The sequence below is a fragment of the Leptodactylus fuscus genome, chromosome 4, assembly GCF_031893055.1.
Source record: "Leptodactylus fuscus isolate aLepFus1 chromosome 4, aLepFus1.hap2, whole genome shotgun sequence".
NCBI lineage: Eukaryota > Metazoa > Chordata > Amphibia > Anura > Leptodactylidae > Leptodactylus > Leptodactylus fuscus.
This window is the reverse complement of record NC_134268.1, coordinates 197861285-197884332: the sequence shown is the minus strand read 5'-3', so window position 1 is coordinate 197884332 and position 23048 is coordinate 197861285. Positions and strand designations below refer to the sequence as shown.

Sequence of the window (23048 nt, the reverse complement as noted above, 5' to 3'; positions counted from 1 at the left end):
CTACATAATCCGTATACTTGTTGGGGGTCTCTGTGATTGGCTCCCTGAAAACATTGATGACATGATTCGACGCTGGTACTCATGTGTCCACATCCGCGCCGCTCTGTCCATTGTTCTGGTCCATAGAGGACGCCAACAGTGCCTGACAGATACCATTGACTGTAACCAGATGCATTGTGTGTGTGTGTGTGGGGGGGACAGTCTTTACAACTTGAACTGATATTTGACGCATGGACCAAATAGAGACTTCAACGCAGATGTGTGTGTACTGTGTAGCCTTACCTGTATATTGGTGGGGTCTCTGTGACTGTCTACCTGAGGACACCATTAAACGTTGGTACTCCATGCATCTTCCTATATACTCAGCTATATATTCTCTATACTTGGTGGGGTCTCAGTAATGTCTCCCTGAGGACTGTGATGGCATCACTAAATGTTGGTACTCCATGCATCTTCCTATAAACTCAGCTAGATTTATTCTGTATAGAACCAAAATAATCCACAGTGCTTTAATTCCCTTTGTAACATGGGAGGAGACAGAAGTACCCAGAGGGAACCCACGCACTCGTGAGGAGAACATACAAACTCCTTTAAGATGTTGTCCTTGGTCAGACTGAAACTATCTCCAGCACTTCAAGGCAATAGTGCTAACCGATGAGCTATATGACCTGGAAACTTAGTTGGGAATAGCAGTGGTGGCAAACTGTAGACTTCATTAGTGTCTCCTTCTGGACTGTGATGACATCATTACATGTTGGTAGTCCATGCTCTTCCTATATACTCAGCTATATAACCTGTATATTTGATGGGCCCTTTGTGACTGTCTCACTATGGACTGTGATGACATCTGTTACCATTGGTACTCCATGAATCCTTTTATATACTCAGCTATATAACCTGTATACTTGTTGGGGTCTCTATGAACGCCTCCCTGTAGATTCTGATGACATCAATGAATGTTGGTCCTCTATGCATCTTCCTATATACTCAGCTACATAGCCTGTATACTTGTTGGGGTTTCTGTGAATGTCTCCCTTAGGGCTCTTGGGGCACTTGGTACTAGCAGAGAGCTGTTCACATTGGTACTGCAGCCACAACAACTGGCACCTGCATTTCTTGTTCAAATTGTCTCCCTTAGGACTGTGATCACACTAGTAAACGCTGGTACTCCATATATCATCCAATATATTCAGCTGTATTCTTCTTAGAGTCTCTGTGACTGTCTCCCTGAGCAACCTGATGACATCAGTAATCGTTGGTACTCCCTGTATCTTCTTATATACTCAGCTGTATACTTGTAGAGGACTGTGATGACATCAGCAAACATTGATACTTTATGTATCTTCCTATATACTCAGCTGTATACTTGTAGAGGACTGTGATGTATACTTGTAGAGGACTGTGATGACATCAGTAAACATGGGTACTCCATGCCCCTCCTGTGAGCGCTGCCAGTAAGGCACATTGAGAAGTCTTACCTCAGCCCTGCCACCCTGCAGTTTAGAGGAATGATCGTACAAGGGCAATGACGTCACTATGATGTCAGCAGCCGCACACATTAATAGGCGGTGTCAGCAGTGCTAGTACAGACAGAGCGGCACAGAGGGGACATGGCAGTAACCAGAGACGACTACGGTAAGGAGAGGGTTCTCTATGTGATAGCTATACATCCTCCCGGGGACTACAACCCCCAGCATGCCGCCTCCTCCCGGGGACTACAACCCCCAGCATGCCGCCTCCTCCCGGGGACTACAACCCCCAGCACGCCGCCTGCTGACAGCTCCTCATACTCTACCCACAGTCACCGACTCCACGTCACTAGTGCGCAGGACAAACAAGCGGTCACCTTGCTGGTGTGTGAGTACTACAACTCCCAGCAGGTGCAGGAGGTTCTCAGGGGGTCGGGGCCACAGGCGACGGCGGGGCACGGGGTGATATTTGGGGTCTCCCTGGTTAGCGGAGGGGGAAGGAGCCCTGGCTGTCTTCTGTCGCCCTGCCCCGCCTCTTCTGACGTAGGCGCTGACGTCATGTGATTTCCTGGAATCTGGTTACAGCCGGGGAAATGGAAATGTTACACTCTAAACAAGATGCACATTGACGTCAGCAGCTGAGGGAGCTCCATCATCATCATCATCATCATCATCATCATCATCATCATCATCATCATCATCATCATCATCATGCTGCTCCCTGTCAGACACACACAGTCCTCCATGTACACTTACCGCAGCTAGAGAACACTGGCCGGGCAACATGTGGGGTGAGTGCTGGAGACTGGGGCAAACTGTGCATTATATACTCTGTGTGTATGTATAGATGTATGTCATTACAGACTGTGGACATGTAATGCATGTATCTATATACAGGGTGTGTATCTATATAAAGACTGTGGATATGTTATGTATATGTGTGTATATATAGACTGGATATGTAATGTATGTATCTGTATACAGGGTGTGTGTAATTATATTCCGTCTATGTATCTATCTATCTATCTATCTACAATATTATCTATCTATCTATCTATCTATCTATCTATCTATCTATCTATCTATCTATCTATCTATCTATCTATCTATCCATCTATCTATCCATCTTCTGTATATGTGACAGTATAATAGTTGATATGACTGAGCTGGCTGTCATCCTCACAAGTGGACTGGGGCCACATAGCAACTTTTAGCACAACTTCTTCAGATCGCCAGGTCACCTTGCACCAAGTCCTCTAATATAAGTCAATGAAGGAACGCCATGGCATAGAGGATGTTGTGACTGTGACCTGTTATTGCACAGCTTGATCTTTTTGCGAGTAGAAGTCGCAGCACTTTTGGGGCCCAGTGTGACTCCATTAACTCACATTAGTGAAAGAGTCCTAGGTTGCAGCAGATTCCCACTAGCATTGGGCTTTCTGTCCGCTGGGACTGCTTGGGGACCTGAGAAACAGAAACCTAATCCGCTTAATAAGAGGTTACCTATGGAATACTATAATGGGGTTTCTGTTTCGGTTTCTGTGGGAAAATGTTTGCAGGTCTTTTGTCTCTGTATTTTTCAAGCAGGTTCACGGACAGAACCCTGAACACTAGTGTGAACCCAGCCTTAATTGCAGCCAAAGTTGCTGTGCAGCCATATTTGTAATGCAAGTGAATGTGGTTACATCGCGGCTCACACGTTCCTACGACTCTGTGGTCATTGTGCATTGTGTTGCAGCAGCTTGTGTTTTGCAATGTGCTTGCATTCACTTGCATTAGTTGAGAGGAGGCAGCGTTACACTGTGATCTTTGATCTTCATTAGTCACCGTATAGTCCTAGTTTTAACCTGGCAGCAATGTCAAGTTGATATGTATAATGTTAAATATTACTTATAATCTAAGAGATGTGTCCGATCTCTGAGGATCCGATTAGTGTGACCCCCCATTGCGTACCACAAGGCGTCCCATGTGAATAACACCGTAGTGTGCATATTTGGTCACCATGCCATTCACCTGTATGGGACTAACAGAGACGTTCCAGAAGTCTCATGGAAGTGAATGGAAAAATCCCTTTAATCCAATGTCTTAAAAGTACAAAACAGTGTAAAATAACAAACTGAGTAATACTCGCCTTACTGATTGTGCGCTGCTCGTGTCTCACTGCTTCCCATGCCCCCCTACTCTTGGGGTCCTTGCCTCTAGTGATAACATTTTGACACGGACATGTGACCAGCTTCAGCAGACCACAGTGATGTCATCGGTGCAGCAATGACATGTTTGTGCAAAGTGAGTCATCATTAGAGGCCAGGATACAGGGAGACCCGGGAATCTGCAGCGCTTGAGGATCAGTAAGGTGAATATTACTCTCCTATATTACACCCTTCTAAAGCTTTGGACTAAAATCTATATGGTACACGGCACGTATCACACCGACAATACAAATTAACAGTAGGGATAGGTTGTGTGAATAGGTCGCTTGATTTTTAATAGGGCCATGTAATATTCATTGAAAAAAAAAAAAAGTTTGGTGTGAAACCTTGTTGTGTGAAAAGAGCCTGAGAGACAAGTGTTATCACTCATCCTGTAAGTATGTGCAGCATGTGATAAGACATTACAGGGATCTGTCGGCTCTCGTGGCATGCATCGCGTAGTAAATAGTTCTATCATCCATAAAATAACAAAGCTGGGGCATCTGCATCATCATAAATATGTGTTACGGTTTTCCTCTGTTATTCCGCCTGGAAATGTAGGAATAAATTAGCAACAGGGTGATTCCATTCCCAGGGTCAGTAAAATGTGTCTGTAACTAGTCCAGCACTGATAGGAGGATGATTGCTGTCAATGGGTGTCAGAGATAGCCAAGCACTGTACTTTGGCTACTTTCGGCGCGCTCATTAATATGAATGGGGTGGTGCACACGTGGCATGACCACGTCCCGTTCTCCCGATTAGTAGGTGCCCTGGCAGTCGGACCCCCACTTTCTTTTTGGGAAACACCTTTAAAGGCTTTCATTGTGTATAATTCTGCTGTATGATGATGACATAGGTGCACAGTGCGTTACAGTACAGTTATGTATCCATCAGCCAAGGTAGTACACAAGGGGTCAGTGTCACAAATAAAAACCGCCCCCTGGCTGACTATCGCACTCTGGGATGATGATCGGGAGGGGAGGATGTGGTTTTGATTTATTTATTATTATGCTTACTTATGTAGCGCCATCATATTCCGCAGCGCTTTATAGACATTGACAGCCACTGTCCCATATAGGGCTCACAATCTATTCCCTATCAGTATGTCTTTGGTGTGTCGGAGGAAACCGGAGTACCCGGAGGAAACCCACGCAAACACGGGGAGAACATACAAACTCCTTGCAGATGTTGTCCTTGGCAGGATTCGAACCCAGGACTCCAGTGCTGCAAGGCTGCAGTGGAAAACCACTGAGGGTCTTTGTTGATGCTGCTCTAGAGGCAGTGGACCCCTCCAGGTTATACACTTGCCATCAAGATGGCAAATAGACAATGAAGGCTCCTATTAAATCACAGCAAGCGGAGATCTTGAAACCCGTAAAAGTCTAACTTTTCGTTCCACAATAGATGAATTTTTTGATAATCCTTGACGTCCGGGCTTTTTTCTCGTCCTCTGTGGTGTATGTACTATTAAGATTCTTGGGGGATGATTTCACCTATTTATTGCTGACTCAGATGAGTGAGCATTGTTATTACTGCATTGTGTAGGCGGCTATGACATCATCAGGTGGTGTGGGGGAGGGGCTGTATAACCTAGCTGTGTAACTCACTATGGTAAAGTGTAAGAAGATATACATGTAGGTGATACGTATAAGGATAGTTACGGCAGTGACCCCATAAATGGTATTGACCAAATATCTATTACTAAAAATCTCTTCCTATTTCCATTGCAGCGGCCACAGGAGAGATGCCAGCACACCAGATACACACACCGGGCACTGCACTACCTCAGGGTATAGTAGTGGCGGCGTCATCCACAGGCTTGCATATTCCTCAGCAATTGGCAGAAGAAGCAACACGGAAGAGGGAGATGCGGCTAATGAAAAACCGGTAACTATCATGTGTATAGGTGGCTACGAAATAGGTGACACCCAGTAAAGGTATTTTGGCTAGTGTCATGGAATCCTACATACCCCCAGAGTTACCAGTGCTGGTCAAGACACCATGAAAGCTGAGCGGTGACATTTATATAGGAAGTACTGCAGTGGTGACATGTCGCCATGGCCAGTACAGGCGTCCACTGCGGCCTAGTGGGGGCAGTACCTATGCCACATTCAGGTAACTGAAACTTTTGGGGTATGCTTTGTAACTTTGGCCAAAAGTTGGACTTGCTGTATATGCCGGGGATTGATTTGAAAGTGGTTTTCCTATAGTAACACTATATCACCTATCCACAGAGTCTGATCACTGGGTGTCCCACCTGGTTATAAAAGCGGAGGGCCCATGTTCCCCTTTTGAATACAGCAATGGGGCACCTTTCCTCTTCTGCTGACAGAGATAGCCAGGTACACCGAAATCTTCATCCCTTCCATGGATATTAAATGGAGCAGATATGTACATGTATGAACATTACTCCATTTAAACAGGGAACATGGGACCCCCGTTTTTTTGTGATCAGTGGGAGGATCCAGGGACCCCTCTTATCTATCCTGTGGATAAATAGTGATTCTGGGTGAAACTTTCACCATAAACAATTTAGTCCAATCTGCCGGCAGCATGTAATAGGGAAGGAGGGGTTGAGCAGACTGATATATGGCTTTGTGGGATAAGAATCAGCAACTTATTAATACATCCGTGCTACATGTATGACTGTACAAGTGGAGATAGCTGTCTGTCACCCCATAAAATATACATCAGTCTACTCGGCTCCTCCTGCTTGTTGACAGGTTCCCTTTTTAAAGTGCTCCTTCCTATGATATAAACCTTGTTCCTCCTGTTCTTCTTGTATGTTGCTCTGCACGGTTTGCATGCTGCTTCTTAAAGGGGAGGGGGGGAATTGCAAACTTTCTACCAGGCTACATATCCTATATATTCTTTGCATTTTTAGTTCCATCTTCTCTTCCCATGCTGTTCTTCGCCTTCTTCTTTTCCTGCCCTCCACTACATTACACTAACCCTGCACAGCATACAGGTGGTACCATGACAAACATCAAGAGATGACCATAAACCTATACTTGGGTGCAATTGGTGTAAATCAGATCATAGAATTGCTCTAATCCCTTTATAGTCTATATCTAGGGGGTATGCCATAAATGTATGAGATACCCCTTTGTAGTGGTGTTACTTCCTATAGGACGGGATCTGACAGCTTATGATTTTATGTTGGACATTCGAATCTATATGGCACTGTAGTTAGCGGACCCGCAGGCCTGATATAGCTTCATAAACAGCCCATCCCTCCAATGACATAATTGCATTAGATGCTAGTGCAATATCCATTCTTGTAAGGATGTTCCATCTGCACTGTAGTGTCCATTCAAGACGTTGCTGCTGTGTCAGCCTAAAAATCGCTACTGGGGACTTTTTTTCCCTTCACTGGCTACAGTTTTAACAGGGCGGACACCATTATAGTCAGTGGGGTCGGTTGCTCTCTGTATGTTACTGCTATTTTAGCGGTGTGTCTCTTTTTTTATCTTTCTGGTCCTCCGACGGACCAGAACAACGGAGAGGCGATGCTACTGTGGACCTAGCATAAGCTAAAAGTCACAGCCGATTCCGGGTCTCCCTATCCATCTAGTAAGGAAACTTTAGGGCAGCGTATCCCAGGAATAGCGTACGCAGACTTGCTTTCCTCCATGTGAAGCGGTCTCTATAGTGCACCCTATAAGTGACCATTTCCTTTATCTTGGTCTCATTGATATTACTCTTCTTATATCGCATATTATTTGCAGGTATTTTTTTCTTAGTGTCTGGTTCTGTTTAACCCCTCGTGTGGCTTCCTTTCCTACGGTATTCTCGTCTCTCAGCTTTGCATGCGTTTTGTCTTGCTTCAGTTCCGACCATGCATGTCGTAATTTTTGCTTCTGGGCTGGGAATCTTACATTGCATCATCATGGCTGTGATTTCTTTTTTTTTTTTTTTTTTTTTTGCTTGTGTACACTGAGCCAGCATGCGTCATCCTGTTCCTGCGGTGTTGAACTCGCTTGGTACTCCCATCATGCTTTGCTTTCTCGTCGTCGCTTATGTCCTTGAGGCCTTGTTGTGTTTACGTGGAATTGCATGGCCAGAGCAAAGGTGAAGGCCGCTGCTCCTCTTCCTCATTGTGGCCGTTGCCATAGTTAAGCATTCTGTTATGTCGATCCTAGGGAAGCCGCTCGGGAGTGTCGTAAAAAGAAGAAAGAGTACGTGAAATGTCTTGAAAATCGGGTGGCCGTACTTGAGAACCAAAACAAGACTCTGATCGAGGAACTCAAGGCCCTCAAAGATCTATATTGCCATAAAGCGGAATAACTTTCTCTTTTTTCGGCTTTGGACTTGGTTTAACCTAAACGGTTGCAATTTCGGACTCAGAAAGGTGGACTGTGATGGGGCTGGGGAAAAAAAAGTCCTATTCATTTAGGTTTCTAACAAATCAGGAGTGTAAATCAAGATGATAATTATTGTATTTCTTATTTGTAAGATATTGTATTTTATATAATTAATTGCATGCGACTTTTTTTTTTTTTTTGGTATTATCTTGCCTTTCACCCCTTGCAGGGAAGCAGCGAAGGCTTGTCGACTCAGGAGGAAAGAGTACATTAGATATTTGGAGAGCCACAACGCCATGCTGGAAACTCATAACAAGCAGCTGATGCAAGAGCTGGAAGCCTATAGAAATCTGTATACCAATAGTACAACCTGATGCAGCTACTCCGACATTCCTAAAATATAGCTCTAGTCTGTCAAAAAAAAATTGGCCTATTGTATATCTTTTATAGGAAACCGAAAAAAATCAACCAAAAAAAAACAAAAAGCGTAAAAGCTGTATGTATATATCGTGTTATTATATAGATGGATAGCTTTTTCACACATTTTACATGTCGTAAACATGACTTGTGACACGTACAATATAATATATATATATATTTTTCTTTGTAGCAATTTTTAAAGTAATTTCTTAAAAACCGCATCAAGCATTGACAACCCACAGCGTACCTCAGGAACAAGCCTATGTATAAGGTTACTGCAATTTTTATTTTTTTCATGTATGTCGGTTCATATCCTTTCAGAAAACGTGTAGCTCCAGTAACCGCACCGTATTTGTGAAGCAGATATTGTATATTTGCCATGACTACCAGCGCTTTATTATATTATATGCAATTTTTTTTTTTTTATATATTTAGTACCGTGTCTTCGAAACTTGTCTTTGGTTTCTTTGTCTGCACGTTTCATTTTTTACGTTCTATTTTCTATGCTTTTTTTTCCTGTTTTATGTGACACTACCCACAATGCTTTGCATTTCTTAAGCATTAAAACAAACCAATATTTGTAGCACTTGATGCTTAACATGAGAAAACGATTTGTAAGTCTCATTATTATTGGGGATGTTCATACATTATGATATTTTAGCTACTATACAATACGCTACCTCTCTACAGGTCAGTCCTATCGGGCCATAAGAAGAGGCAGGTAAGAAATCATAGGAGTGCGAGACAAAGAAAGAAAGACTATGAGAGATATGACACGATCAGGATTAGGCTAAGGCCCCTTGATCATGGCCATGGTCGTCTGCCGAGTGCTATCTGTGTATTTCACGGATGGAAATTAATGGGTCAGTGTACTATGAATTACACGGTCCCCTGTCGGCCTGACAGTCCAGGCTGCAAAATACAGAACAGGTCCTATTCCTGTCCTATTTTGCGACCCTTGCTTCCGTGGCTCCTATTCATTTAATAAGCAGGGCCACAGAAGCACAGGCGACACAATGGTGATGTCCATGTGTCCCCTGTGTGCCTCCCGTTCCTTTAATTAATTTCCCACTGCTCAGTGTCACCGCCGGGCGGTAAGCAACGCCCTCTCTCACAGTACAGCGCAATAGACGCTTCTGTGAGGAAGGGCGTTCCTGACTGTCAGAAACGCCCTTCTGACTGTAAAGAGCTACGGTACCGGCGCCGACAGTTCTTCATCTGGGGCACAGAACAGGAAAGCCGATAGTGCGCTGAATTCAGTGCACTGTCGGCTTTCTAGCAGTATATAAAACCGCACGTGCCCCAGGAGGTGAAAGGTCCTCTTTAAAGGGTTTGGCTCAGGATCAATACTTGTCACCTCTCCTGTGGATAGGTGATAAATGTCTGCTCACTTGGGGTCCCAACAGAGTACAGTATTTGCCAATCTTTGCCAGGCTATAGTCTTTGAATGGATCATTGGTTTTGGAAATAGGCAACGGTTTTGGAAATTGCAGTGCATCCACTGTGCAGATTTTACCGCAGTGGGGATGGTATTTGTAGTAAAATCAGTAGAATCCCATCCACTGTGCTGTCATTTTAAAATGCTGCGTTTTTTCTGCAGTGTTTCCACCGTGGGCAGTCTGCGCCGTTTATGCCACATGAGACCCCAGCCTAAAGCTGAAACTCCATGTTGCAGAAACGTAGCTTTTTTTTTTTTTTTTTTTTTCTTGCAGGTTTTTGAGCCAAAGCCAGGAGAGGATTGAGCAGAAGGGAGAAGTATAAGAACTTCCTATATATTTCCCATTGCTTCTGTAGCCACTCTTGCCTTTGGCTCAAAAAAACACAGAAAAATCTGCAACAAAAAAAGCGGCGTTTCTGCAGCGTGGGACCTCAGCCTAAGAGTAGGTCAAATATTATTTTCCAGTATAGAAAGGAAGCAATGTAGGAGTAAAATTAAAAGTGGGAAGGCAAACAGCTACAAAAACTTTGGGCCCTGAAGGTCAAAACAGGCTGAGTCCTGAGCAGGTTCACTCCTTATCTTTTCTATGCATTAATCTTTAGACATTTTCTGTACTGCAGTACAGTTACGTATCGGCTTGTATATTGGACATGGTATTGTACAATGCATGCTTTTACATCAAACTTGACTTTTGCACCTTCTAGTATGTGTTTAGTAAATGGGTATTAGACCTGTTGATAGTGTCACCATGCTCGCCATACGTCATTGCTACAAACAATGTGGAGAAACCAGTTCCTGCACAGTGTTTATTTTGACGTTGTTGCGTCAAACCTATCATACGGTTACTAGTGATGCAGAAAGTGAGAATACGTATAGGCAGGGGCATAACTACCACCATAGCAGCTGCCACAGGGCCCGGGACATTAGGGGCCCGGCAACAGCCCCTACCACTGCGTTTTTTTTAATTTTTTTCTTAATAGACCGTTACCGGCTGGAGTTACTCCAGCCGGTAACAGGCCCTATTAACTTACCGATCCTGGCAGGGCCGGGACCGGTAATTGACACCGTGGGCCCCACAAACACTATCATTATACTCAGGGGTCTTTTCGGACCACCGCGTATAATGATTGGAGGCCCGGGAGAGGTAAGAAACATAAAAAACACTGTTACTTACCTCTCCACGATTTGGGCAGGCTTCAGGCCTAGTCGTCTGACGTCTCATGACCCCGGCCATCTGACGTCATTGAAGATGGACTACAGCGGAGGCCGACAGCGTAGGAGCCAGGAGATAGGTGAGTAACAGAGGTTTTTTTTGTTTTTCTCCCCCTGGGTCTCCAATTATTATACTCTGGGGTCTGAAAAGTCCCCAGAGTATAATAATTGTTTATGGGTGTCCACAGTGGGGCATAATACTGTGTGCAGGGGCCACTATGGGGGATAATACTGTGTGCAGGGGCCACTATGGGGCATAATAGTGTGTGCAGGGGCTACTATGGGGCATAATAGTGTGTGCAGGGGCCACTATGGGGGATAATACTGTGTGCAGGGGCCACTATGGGGGATAATACTATGTGTAGGGGCCACTAAGGGGCATAATATAGCACGCAGGAATGTGTAGGAGGGGGCCGGTCGAGGTCCTCTGTGTCGGGGGGGGGAAGGGGGCATTTAAAAAGTTTGCCACGGAGCCCCGCCATTCCTAGAACACACATTGGATTGGAACACACATTTGTGAGAACTTTCACCTGCTCAGGTAAAAGTAACATTTATACATTCCCATGGTATATGTGTGTATGTAAGCCATAGGTACGGAAGGGTGCAGAAACACTAGTGCAGATCTGTTAATGTTACTGATGGATATGGCAATATAACAATGCAGCCCTTTTAGGCTAAGGCCCCACAGGGCTAAAGCACTGCAGGTAGAGCTGTGTCGGGAATGTTGTGGTTGTTCCCCCAGCGCTTTAAACAGAAAGTTTGCAGAGTTTTTCTCCTCTGACTCTCCGTTACATTTATATCTACAGGGGAAGCCACCGGCGCTTCCATAGATATAATTGACATGTTGCGATTTCCAAAAACCGTGCAGATTTTTCCCGTGGCATTTCTAGCCCGTGGGCTGGGGCCTTAGGAAGCAACAGCCCTGCTCATAATTCGGGTGCACACAGCCTTCTAGCCTTCCTCAGCCTAAGACCTGTGTGCTTAGTGGTCTGGGATCTACCTTGTAACCTTTTCTCCCAATATCTTTGTGCAATGTCTTTTGCATTCGGATTCCATACTAACCACCCAAATCAGTCATCTTTGGTACTGGCACAGACTCTCCTTCTGCTGCATCAATTATTCTAGATGACCTGGCTTGTCACATATGGACACAGTGAAAGGGGTAATACACCAGTCCTAATAATAGACTGCACCAGAGTGCCAAAATTATTAAAGGGAACCTGTCATGGTGAAAAGGAAAACAAAACCATCACAGATTCCTAATGCAATCCGCAGCTGTTATAAAAAAAGAAAAAAAGCTGAATACTCACCTATGGCCTGTACTCCCTGCGCCAGATCAGTTCTTCAATGAGGCCAGAGGGGTACACTGTGTCTTGTGCTAGACCTCAGGTGCACCAGAGATCAGTCTGATGAGACTCATTCCCAGGTTAGCATAAGGCTAAGGCCCCATCGGATGTCACGCAGCAAAAAAGCGCTGCGGGAAAAAACCGCAACAGCAATGCATCATGCATGGGATGGTTCTCCCACAGCGTTTTGTACAGAAAGTTTGCAGACGCTTCCTCTGCGGACTTTCTGTGTCAGTTACACCTATGTGGAAACTGCCAGTGTTTCCATAGGTGTAATTGACATGCGGCGTATCTGCACTGCGGTTTTTATTGCAAAGTGGGGATGGCATTCCCTAGAATCTCATCCACTTGGCCCTGACTATAAAAACTGTAAGGGTGCATGCACACTACGTAACGCCGGGCGTGTATGAGAGCCGTACACGCCGGCATTACAGCAGACTGCCGAACACTTCCCATTCACTTCAATGGGAGCGCTCGTAACAGCGGCGTTTACGAGAGCTCCCATTGAAGTGAATGGGAAGTGTTCGGCAGCCCTGCTGTAACGCCGGCGTGTACGGCTCTCATACACGCCCGGCGTTACGTAGTGTGCATGCACCCTAAGACTGTAAAACACAAATTGCAGCATTTACGTCCCATGGGGCCCCGGCCTAAAGGTTTTTTTTTTTTTTTTTTTTTGTGTGATATCTTTAATATGTCTGAACATTGCATCACAACAGAGAATTTGGGACACTAAGGCTGTATTCACACAGAGTAACGCCAGGCGTTTTTTGTGTGTTTTTTTGCACATAGCGCCGTGTTAACGCCACGTATACGCCGCGTTAACGCCGCGCTATTTAGCGGTGGCGTTGCCCGGCGTTAACGCGGCGCTACGCGGCGTAAACGCGGCGCTATGTGCAAAAAACACACAAAAAACGCCTGGCGTTACTCTGTGTGAATACAGCCTAAGGGTGAGCTCACACTGAGTTTTTTGGTCAGGATTTTGAGGCTGTATTCACCTCAAAATCCTGACTAATAATACGGCTCCCATTGAAATCAATGGGAGCCGCTCAGGAGCTTTTTCCAGAAAAAGAAGCGAGATGCTAATCCGAAGCGGAGTGCGAGGCTGGATGCCGGTGCAGTGCACCGACTTTCATTTGCGGCTACCTGGCTTTTGAATCAGAACCTGAGGTGGCCTCCACTTCAGGTTCCGATCCAAAAAGCGCCATGTGAACTTACCCTAAAGCGCTGGTCTATAAGGACCTGTGGGATGGTTTAGTGTCATAAATCACCCTGACAGATTCCCTGCAGGAAGAATGCAGAGCTTAATAATTGTGGTGCAACTTGGGGTGTATGCCATACATACGGCAGATGTATGCAAGGGATATACGGCACAGGCTGAGCCCACTCCTCCCTATGTGGCGGGGGCCAACTGTATTATATAGCTGACAACTACCTGCAGTGGCTGGGAATGGAGAGGATTCCCATATCCCTCAAATATTACAGTCAATAGCAACCATTGTTTGCCAGTGGCACGTAAGTCTTTTTAAGGCTACCGCCACATGTTGCGGAAAGGCAGTGGGTTTTGTTGTAGATTTGGCTGTGGTTTTTTTGTACCAAAATCATGTTGCAAAATCTGCAACAAAAAATGTTGCATTTCTGCAACGTGGGGCCCTCAGCTGCTATTTATGACTCTGATATAGGCCCTCATCTCCCTTTTTTGAAATGTTCCACCTTTCCTCCCAGAGCCACTTCCGCTGTTTACATCTGACACTTGTGGTCAGATCGGTTCGGGTCCTCTTTAATACAATTCCCATGTTTCCTTGCGCAACCTCCCCCACCCCACATGTCCAGACTTCTCCATTGGGTCCGACCGACTTCCCTTCCATTAACATCACCAATCACTGTGGTAGCTGGCAGTAAGGCTATAGAGAGAGTGGCATATTATGGGGAAAACCCCTGTAGGTTGAGGCTACATATTACAGAAAAGCAACATGTCCCAATGTGGACTCCCCGAACGGATTACCAAACACAGATGTGGACGAGGGGTGCACCAGCCATGCTTCCACGGCCCCATTCATTGGGGCCAGAGACCATGGCTGCAAAACTGGACAGGAATAGAACCTGTCTGGGTAAAACCAGACACACTGAACTAGTACCGCCATGTTCATGGGCCTTAAATAAGATTATTTATGGGATGTAGAATATGGTATTGACTGTTCTAGAAATATGGAGGCTTTATTCTAGAAAGAATTGTCAGGACCTTAGTCGTTTGTAAAAGTTTGTGTGTTTTCTTGTGGTGTTTGGTCGGTTTCTTGCTACTGTGCTATACACTTGGGGTATCTGTCTTTGGTGTTCACTTGAGGTCTCTTGACGTGAGCTTCAGGTGTTTGGCATTCTCATTAGCCTATCGGAATATTCTGGGGCCTGTATAAGGCTGGCTTCTGTCTTTGCCGGTTTTGTTGTTTCTAACCAGAATCTTTGCCCCAGCTAGGAGAAGTTACGCTAGGTTCACACCTGCGTTCGGCACTCTGTTCTGTGGTTTCCGTCTTCTGCATGCAAGAAGACGGAAACCACAGACCGGGTCCGGTCGTGAGTGGCGGTGAGCGTTTTATGCTCTCCGTCCCGAAACAGTTTCTTTAATTCCGGACACAGAGTACTGCATGTCCGACTCTGTGTCCGGATTTTAAAAAACGGTTTCGCGGCGGAGAGCATAAAACGCGCACTGCCGCTCACGGCCGGACAGCTTTCTCACCCATTCAAATGAATGGGTGAGAGAGAGTCCTGCAGGTTTCCGTATCCTGCTCTGTTTTGTGCAGGAAATGGAAACCTGCAGAACGGAGACCGGGCGCAGATGTGAACGAGCCCTTATTTGGAAGTGGTGTGAGTTCATCTTGTGAGAGTCTGTTTTCCCTCTGCTTTGCTACTCTACTCCTGTCCTACACTTTCTGGTTGCCTGACATTGTCTTTGTATTAGTGAGGTTTTGTTTTGGGTTTATTTTGCCCCTGTTCTGTGTAACCCTTTCCTCACTATTCCACTGTTCCTCTGTCAATCTCCTGTTGTGTGTTTAGGCTCGTTCACACGTGGGCAAAGGGGCGGATTTTGACAGCGGATTTTGCTTCAAAATCCGCCCCTATACAATGGTGGTCTGTGCAGACCGCCGGGCTTCTTTTTTCCGCTAGCGGAAAAAAGAAAGCGATATGTCCTTTCTTCAGGCGGAAACCGCGGCGTGCTGGTCCACGGCTTCAGCCTAGCGGCAGCACCCTCCTGTTTCAGCTCATTCATTTGAGCCGACATAGGAGGGGAAAGCCGCGACCATCGCGGCGGGTTTTGACCAGTGAGAGATGCGGCTCGCTGCGTCTCTCTCTGTGTCAAAATCTGCACGGACTGTGAACGTGTGAACTTACCCTTTATGTTGTGCTGCGTGTTTGTTTTCCAGCACATTCCATTCTGTTTGTTTCTGTTTGCAGCTGCACCTTGGTTTTGTTAGGGGGTGACCACCTTTAGTATCCCAGTCCCTAGCCTCTTGCAGCTCTCTCCCTACCTATCCGTTAGGTCTTCTTGTTTAGAGAGCTAGAAGTTGTCGGGGTCAGGACTAGTTTGGGAACAGCCGAGCAGCACCCTCAGGCAGGGCCTAGTCAGTCGCCGTAGTGCTAGGTAAAGTTTCCTACCCCTATTTCCGTAGAGGTGCACGCTGCATTTCATCTTCTGTGGTTTGGGCACAGACACTAACGTGACAAGAAGTGAATTTATGGATAACCCCAATGACTACAGTATATCTAGATGAGTCATACGTGTTTTTATTTATTTCTTTATTTATTTTTTCTAATTTCTACACCACAATGGCGACGAATTTGCAGAAAGATGAAATTATTTGTTTTCTGTGTTATCATGATGCTTTACATTAATAGCTAAATGTCAAAACCTTCAAGAAATTCACCCAAAATTCAGTATAATCTCCTTGAAATGACAAGCGCGTTCAGAAGAAATCAAAAAAATTCTAAAAATATATAAAATAGAAACCAAAAAGGGGAACCCTGGTTAATTTATTTATTATAGAGTTGATCTTCTATTCGTGTCCCAGCCATTGTAGTATTGTGTATTGTGATCCAGAAGACATATGAACAGCGAGATCTCTAAATCCACAAATTCATCTGTTAAATTAGCCAAGGTGCAGGGAAAGGAACTAAAAGATTATAATCCTATGAGCGACAGGAAATATTTTGACTCTTCAATAAGAAATGTTACATATCCAAGCTTTTAAAATTTTCTTTCTTTTTTCTTAAAATTTTTTGGTTTCAGATGATTTCTATATTTGAGGTCTGAGTTATTAGTTTGAATGGTTTCATGATCTTTTCTTTCTTAGTACATGGAATGTCTTTACACAAAGCTAACAGGAGGTGGAGCCAAATAGACACAAATTATTCGTCCACCCCTCATTGGCTTCTACTGAAGAAATTTGTGACACTGAATTGACAAGACCAATAGAACAGACAAATAATTAGAGCGTAAGACCCTCCACGATAGCAGGATATACATACATCTCTATTCACCCTGAGCCAACATTACCTCATATAACTTGGATCCAAAGTCTAAGACGGAGTCACTGTCCATTCAGTTACAAGCTCTCTGTTATTGGAACTTGTGATTAAAGATCTTATAGGAAACGGAACGATATATTCTAAGATGAGCAACATTACTGGAAAAGTATGACACCTGCAGAACAACGCCAGGCTGATCCTTCTCTCTGTGACGCTATAGCTGCAGACCAGTGTCAGCCTATAGTGCATTGCACCCACCAAATACTGCCCCTCCTTGTGGCCACACAATATAAATAATGCCCCTCCTTGTGGCCACACAATATAAATAATGCCCCTCTGTGTACCCCACACATAGTATAAATAATTCCACTCCTTGTCCCCCTACACACAGTATAAATAATGCCTCTCCATGTCCCCCCCACACAATATAAATAATGCCGCCTCCTTATCCTCCTCACAAAGTATAAATATTGTTCCCTTCTTGTGCTCCTTTAGCATAAACAGTGCCCCCTCCTGGTGGCTCCCACATAGTTTAAATAACGCCTCCTCCTTGTGTCCCCATAGTATAAATAATGTCCCCTCTTTGTCCCCCACGCAGTATAAATAATGCCACCTCCGTGTTACCTCACAGTATAAATAATGTCCCCATACAGTATAAATAATACACCTCCTTGTGTCCTCCCACGCACAGTATAAATAATGCTCCCTCCTTTTGTCCCCACACATTCTAAATAATACCCCACCTGGTGTTGTCCCATGCACAGTATAAATAATGCTTACTTCCTTGTGCCCCCCACAGCAGAAATAATTCCTCTCCTTGTGACCCCCACAGAAAATGCATAAACAGACAAAATGGTAAAACTCATCTCACCCCGTTCCTTTGGAGTCCACTCCAGCTTCTGCTGCTGGTGGCTTGGCACGGCGCGGTGTCATCACATCATTTCCCCTGGTAGGCGGAATGGTGAAGCAAGGAGAGGATCATTTAATAGTCGCTGCTCCACTGATTGTGTATTGTAAGTTTTTTCTCTAGCCCCCACCATTCCTTAGCAATCAATGTTGTTAGTTTTGATGCCTGATATACTATTAGGCTCTGTACTGTCAGGAGGGCGGGGTCAGGCAGGAACAGACAAGGGGTGTGACTCTGAGCTCTGACACTGGCTGCCTCTGATTGGTGCTCTGAGTCACGCCCCCTTCCTGACACTGCCCTTGTGACATTACAGAGCTTAAATAGTACATCAGGCACCAAAGCTAACAGCATTGATTGCTTGGGAACAGTAGGGCCTAGAGAAGTGGCTATACTTGGTATCGTAGTGCGGCCCATTCACTTGAATGGGATTGAGTTGCAATCGAGCCATTGACAAATAAACGGGACATCTCATAGCCTGAGAAGTGGAAGGGACACTCAGGGAGTACCACTGATGCTTTAGCTAGCTGATCCACAGGAATGTCGGGTGTTTGACCCCTATTGATGACCCATCCTAAAGATAGGACATCAGTTTTAAAGTCAGAGAAAACCCCTTTAGCCTGAGGCCTCACGTTGCGGAAATGCAGCTTTTTTCGTTGCAGATTTTGCTGCTTTTTTTTTGGCCAATGCAAACGGCTACAAAAGAAATGGGAAAGATATAAGAAGTTTTTATACTTCTCCCTTCTGATCCATCCACTCTTGTCTTTGGCTCAGAAAGCTGCAAAAAAATCTGCAACAAAAAAGCTGCGTTTCTGTAATGTGGGGCCTCAGCCTTAAGGACTGCTCACCACATGTATAAGACACTACTGTAGATCTCAGTCCTTAAAACCCACACCACTGTGTAGATACAGTATAAGCTTGCAGCCTGAAATTTTGGACAGCTAAATACTTGATAACTGGGCGTTACCCTGTAAAGAAAACAGAAAATAATTTCACTGCTGCATTTTTTTTTTTTTTTAGCCCAAGCCATAAGTGGCCTCAAAAGATAATATAAAATATATAGGAAATACTTATACTTCTCCTTTCTGCTAAACCCTGGTTATGACTCAGAAATCGCCGTCCCTCTACAGGATGAACCACGGTCTCCATTATTTTCAATGTGAATGGTTTTTCCCTTTCCAAATCTTCAATAGTGTTTTTTTTATCTTTCCCTGCATAATGTATTGATATATAGTAATATGTGTAAGACTACGGTTACATTAGCGTTGTGTGACCATTGAGGGATTCCATCCCACTTACGCTTAAAGTGTGCGGGGGCAGAAACCTGGTCGCCCCCATTATAGTCTATAGGTGCAGCATCCTGGAGTGCTGCTATTTTCCAAGAACAGAAACCAAAACGCTAAGCCAGTAATTTGTATGCTTAAAAATACATACAATGTATTGGCTTTTAGAGCTATCTGTCTATACATAAGTACATAACGTAGGGGAGCAAAAAACATAAAATACTGCTTAGTTCTGGAATATAGCAGAGTTGTTCCTTGTTTATATTGGAGCCATAAAAATGGGTGCAAATCTATTCTTACTAGGGTTGAGCCAATCTTGACTTTTCAGGATCGATTTTGAAATCCGATTTCCGATAATTTTTCATTCGAACCCGATCTCGATCCCAATTCCGATCCCAATGCAAGTCAATAGGATTTTTTTACTAATCAGAGATCGGATTTTAAAAACAATCCTATTCACTATACAGCATGGAATCTAACAATTGAACACTTTAATTGTTAGAATCCTCTCTGTGTATTGATTTTTTTTAATCACTAAGTAGCCAGAGGATTTTTTTTTAATCCTCTGGCTACTTAGTCCCCCCTGGTGTCCACTTACCTGCAGAGATGGCTGGTCCGGTGCCCGGTGTTCTCATTTTTCTTTGCCTCGCTGCCCCCTGCCTCCCAGGTTAGGAGAATGTGGGCGGGGTAGGAGAGTGTGAGCGGGTACTGGGAGGAAAGCGTCACGTCTTCCCGCCCTGTACTTGCCCACACGCTCCTAAGCCACAAGCCCCGCCTTCTTCCTAGCTCTTTAACACTAACCTGGGAGGCGGGGGCAGCGAGGCGAAGAAGACTGAGAACACCAGGCACCGGACCAGCCATCTCTGCAGGTAAGTAGCTACTAGAGATGTTAGCAAGTCTCCCATTAGAATGAATGGACGCAGCCGGCGCGCATGAGAATGAGAGGAGCGTATACTCAGTGTGAAGGCTAACATTGTTAGCTTTTCCCACAATGCTTGGCCAGTAGCAAAGCATTGTGGGAAATAATCACCGATCTCCATCCCACCTAAAAAGATCATGTTCGGAATTCCGATCGCGATCGTGAAATTTTCTCGATCGCCGATCGGAATCCAATCTTTTCCGAACACGATCGCTCAACCCTAATTCTTACCCTTTAATGAAGCAGATTCATTTACTTGACACTTTATTTGAGACGGCGTGAAATTTTCATACATAAGTTTCCTATTCAACCTCTTTTTTTCACGTGACCCTTTACAACAGATTTCATACCTATCTCACAATGTTTACAGGAAATATAAGTTGTCAGCGAAGAGGTCACCTGGAAAAATTCCAGTTTGTGAGTGGCTTCAAACTAGCGACAGTCCTGTAATTCAGGATCTACTACTAGAGAAACCCCGAGGTTATGTCCACACGCAGAAGATTGGTTGCAGAGATTACTGACACTGCAATGTCCTTACGGCTAAGGTGAAACGCAGCAGAAAAGGGATGTGGGAAAAAAACGCGTTGGTGATAAATAGTGTTTTTTCCCCCACAGTAGTAGGATAGTAGCTTCTTTTTCTCTATAGTACAAGTGGGTGACAGAAATTTTACATCCATACCTTACTATCTCCTTTTCTGGAGGAATCCTGTTTTTTTCCTTTTTTGCACGCGGTGCATAACATGTAGTTCATATAGAAATGGAACAAAGTGGGAGAACATTTGACGTGTCCCCTTTAAGAGTACATTCCCTGATACGCCGCAGACATAAAGAGGTAACATGACCTTTCTCCCAGTCATCAGTGAGACTGATAGATTGTGCCACATGTATGGAACGTGATCATACTTCAGATGCTTGATTATAAACATCTATCTTACTGGCCGCCGTGTCCCGTGCAGATATGTAACCTGGCTAACTTCCAATTACTTTTTGTCCCTTTGAGTTATCTGTACCATTTATCACTATTACTGAATCATAGCTGCATTATATGAATTGCCAAAACCACATATCACTAATATTCAGCTTCGCAGATTATTACATTGTAGAGCTGGTTGGAATGTGGATTTGCTAATGAATGAGTCAGATCCAAAGGCTGCCATTGTATACCATTATATACAAGGGTCATACGTAACCTGAGTCCACACAGGGTTTTTTGGTCCAGATTTTGACACAGAATCCGCCTCCAAAAAACGCCTCCCATTGACTTCACTTCTTTTTTCTGCTCACGGAATAAAATAAGCAAGCTGCCCTATCTTGATGTGGATTCCGCAGCTGAATCCGCAGCGACGTCTGCAGCGCGACACTCCCCCCTGACGAGGCCCATTCATTTTCAATTCTCCCTACAGGCAGCTTGTGATTACCTGTTTGGGTAAGGGTCCATTTGCATAGAGGAAAATGGTGAGGAACCTGGTGTGGCATTTCAGTGCTGAAAAAAAAGCCTCCCATTAATTTCTATTGGTTCTGCTACTTTTTTTCCCCCCGCTACTATGGCAGTACGAGGCTATTGAAGAAGACTGTTATGGGAAATGTTCCTTATTGCATAATATTTATTACAGATGAAAGTAGGCGCAAATTCCAAATGTTTTTTTTTTTTTAATGCAAACCAGTGGTGATGCTAGGCTGTAAGGCCCACTCTTTTGACAGCGGCAAGGTGTCGTTGCCGAAACTAACAGCACCAATATCTCCAGCACCCGGGCACATGCTGACGCTAGGTTCACACTAGCGCCTGGAGTCCGTTCTGAGCTTTCCATCTTCTGCATGCAGAAGACGGAAATCTATCATGCCAGGTCCGGCCGTGAGCGGTGGTGAGCGTTTTATGCTCTCCGCCGTGAAACCGTTTTTTTTAAACCAATGCCATAGCACGTGAAAGGTTCTCTTTAGGCTGAGGCCCCATGTTGCGGAAATGCAGCTTTTTTTGTTGCAGATTTTGCTGTGGATTTTTGAGCCAAACCTAAGAGTGGCTAAAAAAGGAATGGGATATATATAGGAGGCTGTTATACTTCTACCTTCTGCTCAATCCACTCTTGGCTTTCGCTTAAAAAAACTCAACAATATCTGCAACAAAAAAGCGCTGCGTTTTCTGCAACATGCGGCTTCAGCCTTAAGGTGAGATTATCATGCAGAAAAGTTCTGGTGGCAATTACTCCTGGTGCCCAAAAGAGCCCCAATGCTACATAACAGGACAGATATGATAAGTATAATAAGAATAACATGAGATATCCATAATGAATCCGTATCCCTGCAACCACTTCACACAATATAGTAAGGAACTGAATAAATGACAATCCTAAGTGCTCTCTAGATCAGTCAGCAGACATTCTGGAGGCAAAGGACAGGCAATAACACTAAGGCCGGGTTCACACAATGTAATGTGGCACGTAGACGGCACGGGAGCTTTTTCGGGCTATATACGCTCCCATTGTTTTCAATGGGAGCCAATACTGTATACGCGGCGCTATTTTGCGGCGACCGCAAAATAGCGCCGCGTATACTGTACCGGCTCCCATTGAACACAATGGGAGCGTATATAGCCCGCAAAAGCTCCTGCGCCGTCTACGTGCCACATTACGTGCCAAAATACATTGTGTGAACCCGGCCTAACACATCTATAAGGGATGCAGAGTTTGCCATTGCAACTGGTCTATTACGCTTTTGGGACCTGGGCTTTGCAGTCCTGGGTTCAAATCCAGCCAAGGACAACATCTACAAGGACCTTGTATGTTCTCCCGATGTTTGCATGGGTTTCATCCCACACTCCAAAGACATACTGATAGGGAATGTAGATTATGAGGCCGTGTTAAGAATGAACTTCCTATATAATTCAGTACATAAAGAGGTTTTTAGGAACGGTGCTGAGTTACAATAAATACAGATGTGGCACTGTGCCTAAAACCAAAGATCCAACGTTCCCTCCCTTCTGTCTGCTGATCCGTGTGCTTGGTCATCACATGAGATCCCTTTACCATTACTAATGACATTTTTGGGGAAG

General features: G+C 44.7%; 1 protein-coding gene across 2 annotated transcripts; it reads left to right on the top strand.

Annotated features, from left to right (window-relative positions):
• Positions 1-1484: 1484 nt before the first annotated feature.
• Positions 1485-8977, top strand: CREM (cAMP responsive element modulator). Of its 2 annotated transcripts, none has more exons than XM_075271627.1 (3): positions 1485-1635; positions 5389-5545; positions 7801-8977. In XM_075271627.1, the coding sequence occupies exons 1-3, from the start codon at positions 1611-1613 to the stop codon at positions 7943-7945; spliced, it is 327 nt and encodes a 108-aa protein (XP_075127728.1). In that variant the 5' UTR covers positions 1485-1610; the 3' UTR covers positions 7946-8977. The 2 variants fall into 2 exon arrangements, with proteins under 2 accessions (XP_075127728.1, XP_075127729.1); XM_075271628.1 differs by lacking the exon at positions 1485-1635 and adding an exon at positions 1868-2260 and having other exon boundaries at positions 7801-8976.
• Positions 8978-23048: the final 14071 nt, after the last annotated feature.